General features: G+C 43.4%; 1 protein-coding gene across 1 annotated transcript; it reads left to right on the top strand.

Moving 5' to 3' along the window:
• The first annotated feature begins 1360 nt into the window (after positions 1 to 1360).
• Positions 1361 to 20632, top strand: LOC129827836 (GDNF family receptor alpha-4-like). Its single transcript, XM_055889061.1, has 8 exons — positions 1361 to 2211; positions 12244 to 12525; positions 13488 to 13565; positions 13775 to 14126; positions 14243 to 14352; positions 14624 to 14758; positions 14977 to 15113; positions 18550 to 20632. The coding sequence occupies exons 1-8, from the start codon at positions 2172 to 2174 to the stop codon at positions 18748 to 18750; spliced, it is 1335 nt and encodes a 444-aa protein (XP_055745036.1). The 5' UTR covers positions 1361 to 2171; the 3' UTR covers positions 18751 to 20632.
• Positions 20633 to 21272: the final 640 nt, after the last annotated feature.

Raw genomic sequence — 21272 nt, 5'->3', positions numbered from 1 at the left:
ACGTTGAATTGACGTTTGTGCCAGTGGGACATGTCTCTCCCCCTTTTCAAATGGATGTTGATGCACAGGCATAGTACACATTAATGAAAAGATAAGTCTATAAATCTGGTCTGATTTAGGATAATGGTATTAGTGTACAGTATATTATTGTAGTAGACAGCAGTTTTAGCAGGACTAGTGTGAGAGAGAACCAGGGAAGATGGAGAAGGTTGAGTATGGGAGAAACTGTTTGGAAACCTTGGTAAGGGTTGTCGAAGAGAGAATAGAGAGAGGGAGAGAGGTCGTTGAGAAGAGAATAGAGAGAGGGAGAGAGGTAGTTGAGAAGAGAGAAGAGAGAGGTAGTTGAGGAGAGAGAATAGAGAGAGGGGGAGAGGTAGTTGAGGAGAGAGAGAGAAGGAAGGTGGAACAGTAGTTCCAGCCAGATGGTGGTGAAACTGTTCTATTGTGTTGTCATAGTATTGTCCAGGATCTCTTCCCTGATTAGCTGAATGGATAGGTCCTGGTGATTACCCAGCAAGCTGTAGGGTTATACGACCTCTGGGTTGACAACACAAAGGCCTGTCATTTATTTGACTGGACAAGACCATAACGTGTGGATGTCTGTGTGTGTCATCATTAAAATGACCCAACTGATGATTGCTGTTGGCAAATTGAGGTTGAAAATAGCAAACAAGCAGTGAATACCGGATTGCGAATACCAGCAACAGCAGAAGTCATATAGGTTGTGTTTCTCTCTCTCTCTCTTATCGGTCTAAAAATTTGAAGTCGAATATTCTGAACATCGTTGTACAAGAAACCAGTAGGCCTAACACAGTAGGCTAATGTTTTTCATAAGCATCCCAATTGTTTTCTTGTTCCATTGTCTTATAATCAGTGACACCCTGACAGGTTGGCCTCATTAGCATGCAGATTCCAGCTCGTAAACTACACAGTTCTCAAGCCAGTGAGTTTGCCAATTATGAAATTGCGTGAATAATTTAAAGACTCATGATCCTCCTCTCATCACTTCTGTCATGATTATTTATGGCTGCCCAGCCATAAACCTCCCTGAGCCTCTTCTCCACTTGCACATTAGGCTACACATCCACTTCAACACTCACCCCCTCAATAGAATAGAATAGAACAGAATAGACTGTAGAATAGATAGAATGGCATTGCATGGCAGCAACAGAATATACAGAATGGAAAAGTTTGTCAGTCAATATAAAGGGAGCGTTTGGCTTGACAATAAGCAGTTGGCAAGCCACAGACAGATCTGGGGCCATGACAGCATAGCCTGTGCACTAGCCAAAATCTTTCACAACGGTGAGAGGTGTTGACAGGAAAGTCCAAAGGTCAATATTTACATGGATGACCTGAGTTTCATTGACCCAACATGAGTAAACACACCAGGGCATCATGTCATCAGTCCGAGGATAAGGGGACCTGCATTCAGACATGGCTGTTGTAATATAGTAGGCTACATGAAATACAAACGTCCATGAAATCCTATTTAGTTTGAAACTATGAGGAAACTCGAATATGTCCAGACGTAATATAGCCTGGTACACCCCTTACTATATGTCCCTCGTCGCCGCATCTGAGAACTTCTTCTTCTGAGCCAATCATCAGGACGCAGCTGTGTATGGCATTTAACCCACTGTCGCACAATGAACGGACGAGCGCGAGGAGGAGGGACAGCCGGTTAATAACCCAACTGCACTGCATCTGTCATCCTCATGGTCTCCCGACGTCTCCGGGAGCATGTAGACGGGCTCCTCTAGTGCCACTGCGGAGAGAGAAATGGCATTAGAAAAATATTCTCTAATTTTGACACTATCTATGGATGCAGAGTAACCTGATGTTCCACAGCTGTATTTGGGAATCTTGGTTAATTGTGTTCAGTCTATCGGGGCACGCGCTACACGCTGCGCACTTTGGCGGTGGTGGCAGTCAAACTATTTTAGCTGTCTTCTCGACCAGTGTAATCTAAGGAATTAATCGTTATACAGGACTATACACCTGCAACACGTACCCAGAACCGTGGAGCGTGACTCCCGCTGGATGTAACGTTGAGCGGAGTGACGCGGGTCGGTGTGCGGACGAATAGAGCCGTGGCGGAGCAAACGCACGAAGTCCAAATTCCATCTCCCTTTTCGTGTCCCGGTGCCTCTTCCCGCCCCATAACGGAGATGTTGTTCCTCGGAATACTGCTCAGCATCTTCATACAAGGTAAGATGCAGGAAGGTATCCATGCTGTTACATCCATTTTTGTCGTCAGTCATTCAGGCTATATCTAGCCTATTATCTAGCCTTAAAATCACTTTTTTAGCAATATGATTGTATAGGCAATCATGACATCTTACTAATATCGTATTTAAAGCCTGAAGACGTAATAAGGCTAATTGCCCACAACGCCAATTTTTGATTTAACATTTTACATACATGGTTCAAATGCGCGTCTTCAGTGAGCTTTGGATGCAGGCATGGCTTCTAATTTTCCAAATAGATGTACTCTTTGCAAGGAATGTATTCCTTGAATCTAGGCTGCTCTTAATTAAACCTTTATGACAGCAGGAACATTTGATGAAATTAGAGATTTTAGGAAACAAATGGAAACGACTTGAATTTCAACTTTGTGATCTGATTACTGAAAATACTTAAGACATTTCCATTACAGACTTTGGGCAAAGTTTGATGATCTCTTGTACAACCACTATTTTTGGATATTCGGAAGTTGGCATCCCCAAGTCTCCGCTCCCTCTGTGAGTTGCCGCCTGAGGCATAGACTACACGCATAAGTCCCCCACGGATCGCCAGTTTTATTTATTAGCCGAGTTAATTATTGTGTGTTTGAGGTGCTGGTGTAGGCCTAGTCGACAAGGGTCCCAAGGGTCGCATCGTATATCAGCGCGGTGTCTTTTTCTCTTTTTCTAAGCGTGTTTTGATTAACGCGAACACCTTTTTGGCTTACAGGTCTCTTGATTTAAAAAAAATCTTAATACAAATTCACCTCACTTCCAACCGCACATCAGAATAAATTGTAAAGTTGTTGTTCAATGGGGAAGCGCATTCAACCGACACCGGTGTGCAAACAGCGGAATCGTGGTTGACGTCTTATCGGCACGCAGGTGCTTGAGGCCAGATGCGCGTCCAGGTGTGTTTGAATAACCGCGGAGACAGACACCGGGACTGGGCGCCACATGGCGGGGTCGCGCACTATGTGTTGACAGCCTCCCAGGGCGCGCGCCCTTCTCGTGTCACACACTCCGGTGACAGGTGTTCCAAAGTGTATAGGCCTAGACTCCCGCCTACCTGATATCTCCTTCCGAGGTGATTTTACCGCATAGCGGGAGGCCGGGGTTTGAACAGCAGGGCATTGGAAATGGTCATAAAGAGGTTCCATATGATTTGAATCACTTTCTCACCGCACCCCTTTTGATTTCAACCTTCCATACATGTTTGCCCATGGTGGAAGTGGTCAGAAAGGGACTTTTTGGACATGAATACCAACACATTCAGGAGATAGAGGTGCTCAAAGTTGACCCATTTTGCATTCCCCACCATACCATGAGACATGTTTTCATCACTGAAAAAGATTAACGGTTCAGTTTGATATAATTTGAAAGCTTACAAACAGGGTTGTCAAATTGCTTTATGATTTATAAAATTAAAAAAAATATTAATAAAAACTATATTTTTTTAAGCTTTAAAGTCAGTTATCTACAAACGTGTAAATAAAATAAAATAAATATTTAGATATGTTGCAGCTCAGACTGTATTTTACGTAATCTGAGCTGTTTTTGTGTTGAGCCCGTCATTGGTTGAGACACAGCTTACTTAAGCAATAAGGCCCGAGGGGGTATGATATATGGCCAATATCAAATCTAATCAAAGTTTATTTGTCACATGCACCGAATAGAACAGTAGACCTTACAGTGAAATGCTTACTTACAGGCCCTAACCAAGAGTGCAATTTTTTATTTAAAAATAGGTATTAGTTGAACAATAGATAAGTACAACAGTAAAAATACAGTGAAAAAAACTGTGGCGAGGCTATGTACAATAGTGAGGCTATAACAGTATTGAGGCTATATACAGGCACCGGCTAGTCGTGCTAATTGAGGTAGTATGTACATGTAGGTATGGTTAAAGTGACTATGCGTATATGATAAACAGAGGGTAGCAGTAGTGTAAAAGAGGGGTTGGCGGGTGGTGGGTGACGGGACACAATGCAGATAGTCCGGGTAGCCAATGTGCGGGGGCACCGGCTAGTTGGGACAATTGAGGTAGTATGTACATGAATGTATAGTTAAAGTGACTATGCATATATGATAAACAGAGAGTAGCAGCGTAAAAGACGGGTTGGGGGGGGGAACAATGCAAATAGTCCATGGCAAAGACCCACGATGCAACGCAGAGTTCCTTACCCACGATGCAATGCAGAGTGCCTGGACACTACCCTTAGCCATGGTATATTGGCCATATATCACAAGCTCCCGAGGTGCCTTATTGCTATTATAAACTGGTTACCTACGTAATTAGAGCAGTAACAAAAAATTGTTGTTATCCAATCAGCATTTAAGGCTGGAACCACCCAGTTTATCATATAAAAATTTTACCTTCATTTAATTAGGCAAGTCAGTTAAGAACAAATTCTTATTTTCAATTACAGCCTAGAAACAGTGGGTTAACTGCCTTGTTCATGGGCAGAACAACAATTTTTTTACCTTGTCAGCTCAGGGATTTGATCTTGTAACCTTTCGGTTACTAGTCCTACACTCTAACCACTAGGCTACCTGCCGCCCCTCAGCATGGGTGTCATGTTTTGGCCAATAAATGTACTAAAATGTGAGTAATGTTGAAATTTCAACTTTCATATGGTACCACATGGATGGTTGGAGTTCCACACATCATAGAATGCTGACTTGAGTGGGAATATCCATTATTATAAATTAAACTATCAATCTTCCGTAGGAAACCCATTGAAATCACAGAACTGTAGATAATAGAATAGACATTCCCAAGTTGACTTTCATCAGTGGGTGGACCGGTGGACATGTTTCTGGTAGTAATCGGAAGTTAAAGTTTCAATTCAACTTAAATGTCAGTGGTGTACCAGCTAAATTGCAGGGGTCTGAAGGGATAGGTCCATTCTATGAGTTCCATTTCTATGATTGAAATGACACCTACCCTGTATTCAAGACTATGCAGTGTCTCAACCAATGTTAGGCACAACACAAACACCTCAGATTATGTAAAATTGGGTCTAAAGTACAACATTTCTGAAAAGGATTTTTTTTGGGGGGGAGTTTACGCGTTTTTAGATAATTTACATTCAAGATTAAAAAAGGACTTTTTTTCATTCAAACGTTTTTTGAAGAAATCCTAGAGTAGTTTAACAAACCTGTTTTTAAGCTTTCAAATGATATCAAACTGAATAGTTTATCCTTTTCAGTGGCGAAGACATGTCTCGTGGTATGGTGGGGCATGCAAAATGGGGCAATTTTGAACACCTTTATTTTAATTTTATTTTAGTCATTTAGCAGACGCTCTTATCCAGAGCGACTTACAGTAGAGTGCATACATTTTATTACATTTTTTACATATTACATACTGAGACAAGGATATCCCTACCGGCCAAACCCTCCCTAAACTGGACGACGCTATGCCAATTGTGCGTCGCCCTACGGACCTCCCGGTTGCGACAGAGCCTGGGCGCGAACCCAGAGACTCTGGTGGCGCAGCTAGCACGGCGATGCAGTGCCCTAGACCACTGCGCCACCCGGGAGGTTTATCTCCTGAATGTTTTGCTGACTACTTCCACCATGGGAAAACATGTATGAAGGGTTTCATTCAAATCAGAAAATGATTGAAATCATTTGGAACAACCTAGAGGGGAGTGTAAACTCCAATATGATTTCCTTATGAAGAGGGATGACGGCAAGAGAAAGAAAATAACATGCATGAAAAATGACAAGGTACAGTGCATTCGGAAAGTATTCAGACCCCTTGTCTTTTTCAACATTTTGTTACATTACAGCCGTATTCTAAAATGGATGAAGTTTTTTTTTTCTTATCAATTTCCACACAATACCTCATAATGACAAAACAAAAACAGGTTTTTAGAAGTTCTTACAAATGTATATACACTACCAGTCAAACGTTATAGAACACCTACTCATTCAAGGGTATTTCTTATTTTTACTATTTTGTACATTGTAGAATAATAGTGGAGACATCACACCTATTAAATAACACATGGAATCATGTAGTAACCAAAGAAGTGTTCAATAAATCAAAATATATTTTATATTTGAGATTCTTCAAATAGCCACCCTTTGCCTTGATGACAGCTTTGAACACTCTTGGCATTCTCCCAACCATCTTCACCTGGAATTCTTTTCCAACAGTCTTGAAGGAGTTCCCACATATGCTAAGCACTTTTTGGCTGCTTTTCCTTCACTCTGCAGTCCGACTCATCCCAAACCATCTCAAATTGGTTGAGGTCCGGGGATTGTGAAGGCCAGGTCATCTGATGCAGCACTCCATCTCTCTCCTTCTTGGTCAAATAGCCATTAGACAGCCTGTGGGTGTGTTGGGTCATCGTCCTGTTGAAAAACAAATGATAGTCCAACTAAGCCCAAACCAAATGGAATTGCGTATCGTTGCAGAATGCTGTGGTAGCCATGCTAGTTAAGTATGCCTTGAATTCTAAACAAATCACAGACAGTGTCACTATCAAAGCACCCCCACAGCATAACACCTCCTCCTTCCTGCTTTACGGTGGGAAATACACATGCGGAGATCATCCGTTCATCTACACTGTGTCTCACAAAGACACGGTGGTTGGAACCAAAAATCTCCAATTTGAACTCCAGACCAAATGACAAATTGTCACCGGTCTGATGTCCGTTGCTTGTGTTTCTTGGCCATAGCAAGTCTCTTCTTCTTATTGGTGTCCTTTAGTAGTGATTTCTTTTAGAGGTCAACCGATTAATTGGCATGGCCTGCGTGGCAGGCTGACCACCTGTTACGCGAGTGCAGCATCAAAAGGACCTTGTGGCTACAAGGAGCCAAGGTATGTTGCTTGCTAGCATTAAACTTATCTTATAAAAAACGATCTATCTTCACATAATCACTAGTTAACTACACATGGTTGATGATATTACTAGGTTAACTAGCTTGACCTGTGTTGCATATAATCAATGCGTTGCCTATTAATTTATCATCGAATCACAGCCTACCTCAACTTCGCCAAACGGGTCATGATTTAACAAATCGCATTAGCGAAAAAGCACAATCGTTGCACAAATGTACCTAACCATAAACATCAATGCCTTTCTTAAATGTCATGTTCGTCATAAGGAGTAGACCAAGATACATCGTGGTATGTTTCCATCCTTTATTATGGAATAGAAAACTTCAAAGAACAAAACAAAAAAACAAACAAACCAAACGTGAAGCTATAAATAATGCTCACAGGCAACTAAACATAGACAAGATCCCACAAAGCACAATGGGAAAATGGCTACCTAAATATGATCCCCAATCAGAGAAAACGATAAACAGCTGCCTCTGATTGGGAACCATACTAGGCCAACATAGAAATATAATTCACCTAGATAACCCACCCTTAAATCACACCCGACCTAACCAACATAGAGAATAAAAGCTCTCTATGGTCAGGGCGTGACATTAAAATCAATTCACAGAAGTATACATTTTTTAAACCTGCATATTTAGTTAAAAGAAATTCATGTTAGCAGGCAATATTAACTTCGGAAATTGTGTCTCTTCTCTTGCGTTCATTGCAAGCAGAGTCAGGGTATATGCAACAGTTTGGGCCGCCTGGCTCGTTGCGAACTAATTTGCCAGAATTTTACATAATTATGACATAACATTGAAGGTTGTGCAGTGTAACAGCAATATTTAGACTTAGTGTTGCCACCCGTTCGATAAAATACGGAGCGGTTCCGTATTTCACTGAAAGAATAAAGGTTTTGTTTTCAAAATGATAGTTTCCGGATTTGACCATATTAATGACCAAAGGCTCGTATTTCTGTGTTTATTATATTATAATTAAGTGTATGATTTGATATTTGATAGAGCAGTCTGACTGAACGGTGGTAGGCAGCATTAGGCTCATAAGCATTCATTCAACCAGCACTTTACTGCGTTTTCCAGCAGCTCTTAGCATTGTTTGAAGCACAGCGCTGTTTATGACTTCAAGCCTATCAACTCCTGAGATTAGGCTGGCAATACTAAAGTGCCTATAAGAACAATTCTTGTTCTTGACATTTTCCGAATTGACTGACCTTCATGTAAAGTAATGATGGACTGTCGTTTATCTTTGCCTATTTGAGCTGCTCTTGCCATAATATGGACTTGGTCTTTTACCAAATAGGGCTATCTTCTGTATACTCCTCCTACCTTGTCACAACACAACTGATTGGCTCAAACGCATTAAGAAGGAAAAGAATTCCACAAATTTATTTTTAACACGGCACACCTGTTAATTAAATCTTCTCAAGCTCTGTCAGGTTGGATGGGGAGCATCGCTGCACAGCTATTTTAAGGTCTCTCCAGAGATGTTCGATCGGGTTCAAGTCCGGGAACTGGCTGGGCCACTCAAGAACATTCAGAGACTTGTCCTAAAGCCACTCCTGTGTTGTCTTGGCTGTGTGCTTAGGGTTGTTGTCCTGTTGGAAGGTGAACCTTCGCTCTGAGCACTCTGGAGCAGGTTTTCATCAAGGATTTCCCTGTACTTTGCTCCGTTCATCTTTCCCTCAATCCTGACTAGTCTCCCAGTCCCTGTCGCTGAAATAAATCCCCACAGCATGATGCTGCTAACACCATGCTTGACTGTAGGGAAGGTGCCAGATTTCCTCCAGACGTGACGCTTGGCATTCAGGCCAAAGAGTTCAATCTTGGTTTCATCAGACCAGAGCATCTTGTTTCTCATGGTCTGAGAGTCCTTTAGGTGCCTTTTGGCAAACACCAAGCCACCTTTCATGTGTCTTTTACTGAGGAGTGGCTTCCGTCTGGCCACTCTACAATAAAGGCCTTATAGGTGGAGTGCTGCACAGATGGTTGTCCTTCTGTAAGGTTACCTTACAGGAACTCTGGAGCTTTGTCAGGGTGACCATCGGGTTCTTGGTCACCTCCCTGACCAAGGCCCTTCTCCCCCGATTACTCAGTTTGGCCGGGCGGCCAGCTCTAGGAAGAGTCTTGGTGGTTCCAAACTTCTTCTATCTAAGAATGATGGAGGTCACTGTGTTCTTGGGGATCTTCAGAAATTTGTTGGTACCCTTCCCCAGGTCTGTGCCTTGACACAATCCTTTCTCGGAGCTCTACGAACAATTCCTTTAACCTCATGCCTTGGTTTTTGCTCTGACATGAACTGTGAACTGTGGGACCTTATATAGACAGGTGTGTGCCTTTCCAAATCATGTCCAATCAATTGAATTTACCACAGGTGGACTCCAATCAAGTTGTAGAAACATCCCAAGGATGATCAATGGAAACAGGATGCACCTGAGCTCAATTTCGAGTCTCATAGCAAAGGGTCTGAATACTTATGTAAATAAGGTATTTCTGTTTTTTATTTTTAATACATTTGCAAATAATTCTAAAAAACAGTTTTTGCTTTGTCATTATGGGGTGTTGTGTGTAGATTTATGAGGGGAAAAAATATTTCATCCACTTTAGAGTAAGGCTGTTATGTGGAAAAAATGTGGAAAGAGTGACGGGGTCTGAATACTTTTCAAATGCACTGTATACGTAGTGTACAGATGTGATGATAGGGTTGATAAAACATCTTGTTTGGAATATGGATTGTGTGTTCAGATAAGGACAGGGAAAGCCAAGGTCTGTGTGTGTTTCACGTTTTAAGTTTTATTAGTCGTATGTTTCAAAGGGTTTGAGAGAGAGAGAGCGAGAGAGAGAGAGAGAGAGAGAGAGAGACCACTGTGACTGACCCAAAATTAAGGAAATCTTTGGTTATGTACAGAGTCAGTGAGCATAGCCTTGATATTGAGAAAGGCTGCCGAAGGCAGACCTGGCTCTCAAGAGAAGACAGGCTATGTGCACACTGCCCACAAAATGAGGTAGAAACTGAGCTCCACTTCCTAACCTCCTGCCAAATGTGCGACCATGATAGAGACACATATTTCTCTCAGATTACACAGACCCACAAATAATTCAAAAATAAATCAAATTTTGATAAACTCCCATATCAATTGGGTGAAATACCACAGTGTGCCATCACAGCAGCAAGATTGGGACCTGTTACCACAAGAAAAGGGCAACCAGTGAAGAACAAACACCATTGTAAATACAACCTATATTTATGTTTATTTATTTTCCCTTTCGTACTTTAACTACAACACTATACATATATATATATATATTTATATATATATATAATATGACATTTGAAATATCTTTATTCTTTTGGAACTTTTGTAAGTGTAATTTTTACTGTACATGTTTTATTGTTTATTTCACTTTTCTTTATTATTTATTTCACTTGCTTTGGCAATGTAAATGTTTGCCTTGCCAATAAAGCCTTTAAATTGAAATTGAATTGAATTGAGAGAGAGAGAGACTAGGGCAGTCTAGGGGTCGTTGATTTGTTGAGAACTAGGATTTGGAATCTCAAACACAGGAGCAACAGATGGTGTGTACGGATTTTGTCTCCTTGACTGGGAGATTTGGTGTGTATGTGTGTATCTTCACTGGAACTCTGTCATATGCCGTTCTGCTGTACCCATGGGGACCTCACCGCTCCTTAAACTGAACTCTGGGATAGCACTGCACTGCACCCATAACCACTGATCTAGAGCCAGCTCTCCCAATCTGTGACCTATCCCTAACCATTAATGAACAACACATCAGAACTGGCCCAGGATCAGTTACAAGTAAAACAGGAACACTTTACTTAAACCTTATAGGTGTACTGCTTTATAACTTGGCTGTAAACATGTGTATGAGCATTTATAATGTCTTATAAACCACATACATACTGGCCTCAGCTTCTCCTTTTGAAAGGTGATGAGATCAATGTGACGTCATGTGACAGTGAGTGATTCGCCTGGTATGTCTATGGCAACGCGTGACTAGTTTAGGGGGGAAGGCTGATGAGCTTCCAGGTTTTTAAGTGACATGGGTCATTCGTTTTTGTAGTTGGTGCTCTGGTGTTTAAGAGTACATGCACCCCACTGTACTTTATTTAGTCAATTTGCATTCTCCCGTTGATCTATGCTGTGCCTAGTGTCTCGGGTAGTCTATTTCATGAAACTCATTATATTCGATTTACATTTGCTGCTCTGTTGAATATTAATCTCTTTTTGCTCTCTCAACCACTTCATTCATCTAGTGTGCGTGTGTGGCAGGGTGTCTGTGTCCGTGTGTCACAGACAGATTGCTCTACCCCCTCCTGTGAATGTGTGGTGTTGTGTTTTGTTTTGTAGTAATGATAGGCTCCGCCCCTCAGTCTCCCCCACCGCATAAGCCAGACATAAAAGGGTCTCTCTCAGGGCGTGTGTGTGTGTAGGTCTGTGCGTGAGCCGTTGAATTTTACCAAGGGAGCATTTTGCTTTTGGTTTACAAATAAAAGTGGAGAGCAGCCAAACATATAATGCAGAATATTTTTGGTGGTAAAATATGAGGTATTTCCCAAATATGAAGCCTCGTGCTGTGTAAGCTCTGGCTTTTCTCCACACAATATGGAAAACTCATCACAATACATTTGGATTCACTCAATGAAAATTCCTTCACATCCAAGCAAATTAAATATTTAAGAGGACAGTACTGGCTTTTCATATTCAGTGTCGGTGCATTCATCCCGAAGACAAATACATTGTAGCACAGAGTGATTTTTAAAAATGTTTTTAACCTTTATTTAACTAGGCAAGTCAGTTAAGAACAAATTATTTTTTACAATACCAAGAGGCAAAAGGCCTCCTGCCGGGACGGGGGCTGGGATTAAACCTAAAAAGAACGGACAAAACACACATCACGACAAGAGAGGCACCACAACACTACATGAAGAGAGACCTATAAGACAACAACACAACATGATAGCAACACATGACAACAACACGGTAGCAACACAACATGACAAAGGGTAAGAAGGTAGAGACAACGCATCACGTGAAGCAGCCTTACAAGTGTTAGTAAGAGTGTTCATGATTGAGTCTTTGAATGTAGAGATGGCTGACCATTCTCCCCTCCCCTTCCCCTCTCTGTCTCCCCCTCTAGATGTGGTCACCTCCTTGCCGCCCCTCCCCCCGGGCATTATGGACTGTTTGGAGGCAGAGAGTGGGTGTGAAGCAGATCCCCAGTGTAAGGAGCTGTACAGCACCTTGCAGTACTGTGTGTCCGAGGAGGAGGAGGCTCCGCCGGGGAGCAAGGCCAGGATAGAGTGCCTGGAGGCCCTGAGCGCCCTACACTACCTCCCCCTGTTGGCCTGCAAGTGTCAGCGCGGCGCACGCAGAGAGGAGCACTGCCTCCGAGTCTACTGGAGTGTCAGGATCCTGCAGAGTGAGTGTGTGTACGTGTGAGCGTGTGTGAAAAAGGGAAAAGTTTGTGTATGTGTGTGTGTGTGTGTGTGTGTGTGTGTGTGTGTGTGTGTGTGTGTGTGTGTGTGACAGAAATGTGTATGTTTGTTACTAGCTTGTAGAAGTAAGGATTCAGTATAGACTTCTAGCACCACTGGTCCTTGACTCACCATTTGGCCACGACTAGGTTGGACCCTTAGCCGTCTTCTGTGACCCGTCCCTACAGCCACCGTGTGATGTCACTGATGCTACCGTCAGAGCACGGCCACTCGTCTGTCTGCGTCCTATATGGCACTCTATTCCCTACATAGTGGGCAGCCTATTCCCTATGTGTCCTGGTCAAAAGTAGTGCACTACGTAGGGAATAGGGTGCCATTCCGTCCGCACATCGATGAGGGTGAATGACAGCTAATGGAGTTATTCCCCATGCCCTGTTAGTCACCATGCATATGGTAATTAAACACTACTCTAACACAACAGAGAGAGTGCTCTCCCCTACCGTGTCATTATGAAAAATAATGAACGGGATTTACATATGAACAGAATAAAACATGTATATTTAGGTTGTACCCATACCCATGTAATTATTTCAAATCTGGAACAACATGCCTATTATTAGGTAAATATATCCACGATAGATTTTAGAGTAGGTGTTATTATGATGTTGGCAGAAGCTGTGTGAATATAATGAAATGGTGGTTGTCTGATTCGAGTCCCTGTTATAATGTGATGTTTCCCTGCGTGTTCCGTTATCTTGTGATTCTGTCTCCTGTGGTGTTGGGAGATTATGACGCGATTAGGGATGCATAGATTATGTGGCGATCTCTCCTGCGTGTCATGGTTAGGTTACGATGTGATATCATGGTGCTGGGTTTTGATATGACATCGTCTCCGATGTTGTCATGATGAGGTTGTAATGTGATGTTCTCCTCTGTGATCATGTAGGTTATGAGGACTTGGAGGCGTCTCCCTATGATGACTCGCCAGTGGAAATGTCTCACATGGCCTCCATAGTGGCAGCAGGTAGCCAACGACACAATCCCCCATTACATTAAAACCCTCAGGCACTCCTGGTCAATATATCAATACACTACAAAACCCAATCAATCAACTCATCTACACAGCCCTCAAGTGACCAGATGTCTACTTTCTCTCCTCTTTCTATCTCCCTCGCTCCCCTCTTCCTCTCTATATCTCTCCTCTCTATCTTTCCCCATTCCCCTCTCTCTCAGCCTCCTCTCTTCCTCTCGATGGACAGAACGCATGTCTGAAGGCAGCCCAGGACTGTGGTCTATATGAGAAATGCGGGTCCCTGAGGTCTGAGTACGTCCTGGCCTGCACTAAGCGCGTCCCAGGCTTGGACCACTGCAACAGGCAGAAGTGCCACCGGGCACTGCGGCGCTTCCTGGAGCGCGTCCCGGGGGAGTACAGCCTGGGGTTGCTGTTCTGCCCCTGTACTGACAAACTGTGTGGGGAGAGACGCAGGAAGACCATCGTCCCTTCCTGTTCCTACCAGGAGAGAGACGGGAAACAGCCCAACTGTCTGCATCTGCAGAGCTCCTGCACGAGGGACCATCTCTGCAGGTCAGACACACAACATGTACACACACATAAACACATTTGTCTCTTATAAGCGCTCACATTTTCATATGTGTACGTGTGTGTGTGTGTGTGTGTGTGTGTGTCTGTGTCTGTTTCAGGTCCAGACTGGCTGATTTCCAGCATAACTGCCAGTCCTCCGGCCATTCCCCCTCTCGCTGTTTCAGAGATAGTGGAACAGTGTGCCTCAAATCCTATGCCGGACTCATCGGTAAGAGAGATGAGATGAGGCTATAGGAGAACGAGGGATGCAGATATATGAAGGATGGAGAGGGGTGAGATGAGAGAGGAGAGAGACGGAGAGAATAAAGAGTATTCTAGGATATAGATTTGGGTGGATCACTAGAGAGTGATAAAGATGACAAGACGGTGTTATCGGGTCATGTCAGGGGTGGGTGAGTGGGGGTGTCAGATGGCCAGCGGTAGGACTTGACCTTTTGCAGTAGGAGTTGACCTCTGTAACCTTTGACCCCCTCCTCCAGGCACCATCATGACCCCCAACTACCTTAGCAACAGCACTATGGACGTGGCCCTGTGGTGCAATTGTGAGGGCAGTGGCAACCAATGGAAGAACTGCCTGAAGATCCAGAACATGTTCACCAATAACGCCTGTCTGGGTGAGTCTATACATCCACCTACCTGTCAATTAACCGTCTAACCAATCAATGCAATTTCTATACGGCAAGCAATGAATTTACTACTTGACACTTCAATCCATCAATCTGTCACATGGTCAGCTAAACTCGCTCTCATGCACGCATGTGAACATGCACACACACACACACACACACACACACAATATGTAATGTAATGTGCCTATCTGTCTGTCTCACAGAGAACTCCATAAGTACCATGGGTAGCTTACCCCCTCGGCCAGTGGAGAGCATTCTTCCCCCTTCCCCTCGCCCCTCCCCCCTGGACCAGCAGAACAAGCTCAGCAACAACGCCCAGGATGAGCTCAGCAACAACGCTGTGAGTACTACTACTCAACATTACCCAATGCTAACCTAACATTACTCAACATTACCCAATACTACCTAACATTACTCAACATTACCAAATACTACCTAGCATTACTCAATATTACCCAATACTACCTAACATTACTCAACATTACCCAATACTACCTAGCATCACTCAACATTACCCAATACTACTTGACATTTCTCAACATTACCCAATACCACCTAACATTTCTCAACATTACCTAATATTACTCAACAGTACCCAATACTACCTAACATTACTCAACATTACCCAATACTATCTAACATTACTCAACATTACCCAATAGTACATAATAATACTCAACATTACCCAATACTACCTACCATTACACACCATTACCAAATACTACCTAACATTACTCAACATGACCTAATATTACTCAACATTACCCAATGCTACTTAGCATTACGCCACATTACCCAATACTACCTAACATTGCTCAACATTACCCAATACTACTTAACATTACTCACTACTACATAACATTGCTCAATAATACCTGCCATTACTCGACATTACTCAATACTACCTAACATTACTCCACATTACCCAATACTACCTAACATTACTCAATACTACCTAACATTGCTTAACATTGGGCAATATCAAATTTCAATCAAATGTATTTATAAAGCCCTTCTTACATCAGCTGATGTCACAAAGTGTTGTACAGAAACCCAGCCTAAAACCCCAAACAGCAAGCAATGCAGGTGTAGAAGCCCGGTGGCTAGGAAAAATTCCCAAGAAAGGCCAGAACCTAGGAAGAAACCTAGAGAGGAACCAGACTATGAGGGGTGGCCAGTCTTCTTCTGGCTGTGCCGGGTGGAGATTATAACAGAACATGGCCAAGATGTTCAAATGTTCATAAATGACCAGCAGGGTCAAATAATAATAATCACAGTGGTTGTAGAGGGTGCAACAGATCAGCACCTCAGGAGTAAATGTCGGTTGGCTTTTCACAGCCGATCATTCAGAGTATCTCTATCGCTCCTGCTGTCTCTAGAGAGTTGAAAACAGCAGATCTGGGACAGGCAGCACGTCCGGTGAACAGATCAGGGTTCCATAGCCGTAGGCAGAACAGTTGAAACTGTAGCAGCAGCACGGCCAGGTGGATTGGGGACATCAAGGAGTCATCAGGCCAGGTAGTCCTGAGGCATGGTCCTAGGGCTCAGGTCCTCCGAGAAAGAAAGAAAGAAAGAAAGAAAGAAAGAAAGAGAGAATTAGAGAGAACATACACATAAACTACTGCAGCATAAATACTGGAGGCTGAGACAGGAGGGGCCAAACAGGCAGGATATAACCCCACCCACCCGCAATACTACCTAACATTACTCAAATTACCCAACTTACCTAGCATTACTCAACATTGCCCAATACTACCTAGCATTACTTAACATTACCCAATACTACCTAATATTAGTCAACATTACCCAATACTACTTAACATTACTCAACTCTACCCAACATTACCAAATATTACCTAACATAACCTGACATTACCCAATACCACCTAACATTACCCAGTACTACCTAACATTACTCAACATTACCAATACTACCTAACATTACTCGACATTACCCAATATTACCTTACATAACCTGCCATTACCCAATGCCACCTAACATTACTCAATACTACCTAACATTACTCAACTCTACCCAACATTACCCAATATTACCTTACATAACCTGACATTACCCAATGCCACCTAACATTACTCAATACTACCTAACATTACTCAACTCTACCCAACATTACCAAATATTACCTAACATAACCTAACATTACCCAGTACTACCTAACATTACTCAACATTACCAATACTACCTAACATTACTCGACATTACCCAATATTACCTTACATAACCTGCCATTACCCAATGCCACCTAACAATCCCCAATACTACCTAACATTACTCAACATGACCAATACTACATAACATTACTCAACATGACCAATACTACCTAACATTACTCAACTCTACCCAACATTACCAAATATTACCTAACATAACCTGGCATTACCCAATACCACCTAACATTACCCAGTACTACCTAACATTACTCAACATTACCAATACTACCTAACATTGCACGACATTACCCAATATTACCTTACGTAACCTGCCATTACCCAATGCCACCTAACGATCCCCAATACTACCTAACATTACTCAACACTACCCAATACTACATAACATTACTCAATACTACCCAATACTACATAACATTACTCAACACTACCCAATACTACATAACATTACTCAATACTGCCCAATACTACCTTACATTACTGAACACTATTCAACATGACTCAACACTTTGAACGACTCATCACTTTAGCTGAACTACCATCACTCAGAAACATGCATCGCTCCTCCAAACACTAATCACACAACTGGCAATCAAATAAAGCAAAGTAAAATACCACTCCACCCAGCACTGACCACTTCCAGCTGGACCACAAACAGATGGACTGACCACTGCCAGCTGGACCACAAACAGATGGACTGACCACTGACTGACCGTTCGATTAGACACTGACCACCTGACTGAACGCTAACCATCAAGTACAGAATGTTCAACCTAGTACACACCTTTAGCACTCTGACCATTGACCAATGTCGTGACAACAGGCTGCTGGAATGACCATTGACCACAGGAGTGACTGCTGGTGGCTGACTGCTAAACCCTGTCTGGTCCATTGAGCAGAGTGACAGTGAAGCGCTTTTTGTCTCCTCTGCTCCCCGCATGCTCAACACAGCTAGAGATTATCTGAGCTGCGAGCTAGACCAGGGGGATTCCAATACTCTCTTTCTCTTCCTTTTCTCTCTCTCTCTCTCTCTCGCTCTCTCGCTCTCTCTTTTCCTTTCTCACCTCTCTTTTGTGCCTCTCTCTCTCATTGGCTGTCTGTCTCCCTTTCTCTTTTTCCCTCTCTTTCCCTCTCTTTCCCTCTCTTCAATTATCTCTCTCCCTCACGTTTTCTACATCTCTTAATCTCTCTCTCTCTTTCTCTCTCTCCCTCCCTCTCCCCCCATCTCTTTCTCTGAGAGGATTAGATGAAGGTGTTCGCAAGAGGCAGTGCATCAATCAGACTTCATCAGTATTAATTTATGCATGCCCATCTGTCTCTCTCTCTCTCTCTCCTTTCCTCTCTCTCTCCCCTAATCCTTCCTCCTACTCTGTCCTCCTTCACTCTCTCTCTCGCCTCTTTGCTCTCGCTCTCTCTCTCCCTCGTCTCCGTGTTCCACATTGTAATCCCTCGCTCCATTCACTCTCTCTCTCTCTCTCTCTCTCTCTCTCTCTCTCTCTGTCCCCTCTCTTCTCCTCACTCATCCCTCATCTCATTCTCCCTTCCTCTCCTCTAACAATATATATATATATATCTCTCTATCTCAGGTGGAGCAGAGTGAGGAAGAGGAGGATGAGGAAGAGGAGGAGGGGGGTCAGTTTGACGTGATCCCTCTCTATGCTGAGAAGGCCACGGTGTCCAATCTGGGTTCTGGGGGTGGGGGGGTGTCCCCCCGTCTGTCCTCAGCCCCCCCTCCCTTCCTGCTGCTGCTCCTTCTGCTACTGTCAGCCTCTCTGAGCTGGGGGTAAGGAGGGGCGGGGCCCTTGCACACAGACACAGAGTCTCTGAGAAATGCACAGAGAGCGAGAGGAGGGAGAAAATAAGAGAAGATAAAGGACCTCTAGTGTTTATTGCTTCCTTCCTTCTCTCTTCCTTTTGAGACGGTCTTGTACAGTCTGTTTTCTTTTTATTGCTTCACCTCCCACTGTCAGGTGATGGTTTTGCCCGATGGAGACTTTTTGTGTATGACAGACATAGAGGTGAACCAACTCCACAGTGACAGAGGGAGGTTAAACTGAGTGACTTGATAGATGATATGTGAGTAATTTCCTCCTTTGGTGAAGACATGTGACAGGTTACCATGTGTCCGATAGCGCTTTAGTATATCCAAGCTTCACTCTGTCCATTCATACCTCTGTACTCTCCAGTGATGGAGAAGTGCTTACAGTCAGTGTTAGGAAGGAATGTACACTGAGTATACCAAACAATAGGAGCACCTTCCTAATATTGAGTTGCCCTCAGAACAGCCTCAATTCGTCGGGGCATGGACTCTACAAGGTGTCGAAAGCGTTCCACAGGGATGCTGGCCCATGTTGACTCCTGTGCTTCCCACAGTTATATCAAGTTGGCTTGATGTCCTTTGGGTGGTGAACCATTCTTGATACACACGGGAAACCGTTGAGCATGAAAAACTCAGCACCGCTGCAGTTCTTGGCACAAACCGGTGCGCCTCGCACCTAATACCGTATCCCGTTCAAAGGCACTTTGTCTTTTGTCTTGCCTATTCACCCTCTGAATGGCACACATACACAATCCATGTCTCAGTTGTCTCAAGGCGTAGAAAATGTCCTTTAACCCGTCTCCTCCCCTTCATCTACACTGATTGAGTGGAGTTAACAAGTGACATCAATAAGGGATCATAGCTTTCACCTGGATTCACCCGGTGAGTCTGTCACGCAAAGAGCAGGTGTTCATAATGCAAGCGCTTTTGGTTTATTGCTCTACCTGTGTCTAAATGACTCAGTACAGCGGCCTGGGAGAAAAACCAGCTGCAGAAATACAAATAAAACACCATCATCAAAAAACTGATACAATATAAGTAATAAAAAAATCTAATATCTTCTCAGTAGGTGTAGACGCCCGTCTGGGGTTGACACTCGCAGGCAGAGAAGGAGAGAGAAAAACAGAGGGAGAGGGAGAAAGAGACCGAGAGAGAGGGAGAAGGAAACAGAGAGAGAGAGAGAGAGAATGAGACAAAGAGGGAGAGAGAAGGAAACAGAGAGAGAGGGAGAGAGAGAGAAACAGAGAGGGAGAGAGAAAGAAACAGAGAAAGGGAGAAAGAGACAAAGAGGGAGAGAGAAGGAAACAGAGAAAGAGAGAGAGAGAGAGAGAGAGAGAGAGAAAGAAACAGAGAGAGCGATAGAAGACGAGGGATAAAGAGGGAGTGAGTTTCTGGTGTATCGTCCATTTCCTCTGCACTTTTTACTTGTTTTAGTTGAGATAATATAATCTAGTGTGAACTCTTTGGCTGGAATTCATTCAAACCCACCAGTGTCTTATGTTCACCATATTCATCCCGTTCCCACACATTTCTAATTCTGAAAAGTGAAAGCATACCTGTGAGAGGGGTCGCCATGGTAGTAGTTGTGGGTTTTTATACGGTACCCAAGATCAATCTGTCAGTTAATTTGATCATTGGAAAAAGCTACTGCGTAAATACTGCAATGCGGGTTAGATTGAATTGAGCCCTTTATATTCTGGTGAGCTCTGGGGGGAAAATCGTTGGTGAGGAGCGATAGAGGGAGAGAGAAAAAGAGTGAACCAGACAGAGAGAGAGACCCTCGAGCGCAAACATACCGTAGAGAATCGCTGGCCCTATATTTCCTCTGTCTTATAAATCTTTTGCTGACACTAATGTTTTTTTTGTCTCCTCTATTTCTGGGGAACGTGTAAAATTAACTTCCATCCGGAGGGGTTGGAGATGGTGGTGGACAAAGAAAGGAGGGAAGGGGGGCGGGGGGGGGGGGGGGGGGGGTTAGGGAGGGGCTGAAGTGGCGGTAGGTCTGCAGTATGCATCTTGCGTCACTCCCCAGGCCCTAATATCAAATTATAACCCACCACACACACACCAACTGTCCACCTGAACAACAGACCCGTACACATATTGTCTGTCAATCAGTCATTATTTTCTAAAGGAAAGGGGAACATGCTTACCTGAAGATCTATGCTTCCATTCCGTAGAACATGAGCATCATTAATGCCAAGGTCAGCTAGCCGCTCACAGATCTCCTTCTGGGGTTAATTGAGAGCAGGGAGGAGAATAGGTGGTAGATTGATGTGCCTGTCAGGCCTGTGTGGGGTCTTTACGAGGTCTGTTGTTATTTTTTAATTGTTGTTGTGGCCGTTTGTCGTCTGCTGACACCTCGCCACTGCCAACAGACAGAATCATTTACATCAATATCGCTGAAATAAATAAGTCGAGAAGCCATGCGTTAAATCAACTGACATAGAGTAGGAGGGTAGCTGAAGGGATTATTTTACTGTTCATGTT

This window comes from Salvelinus fontinalis, chromosome 29 (assembly GCF_029448725.1).
Source record: "Salvelinus fontinalis isolate EN_2023a chromosome 29, ASM2944872v1, whole genome shotgun sequence".
Taxonomy (NCBI): Eukaryota; Metazoa; Chordata; class Actinopteri; order Salmoniformes; family Salmonidae; genus Salvelinus; species Salvelinus fontinalis.
The sequence above is the reverse complement of the archived record's forward strand: the minus strand, read 5'-3'. Positions and strand labels throughout refer to the sequence as shown.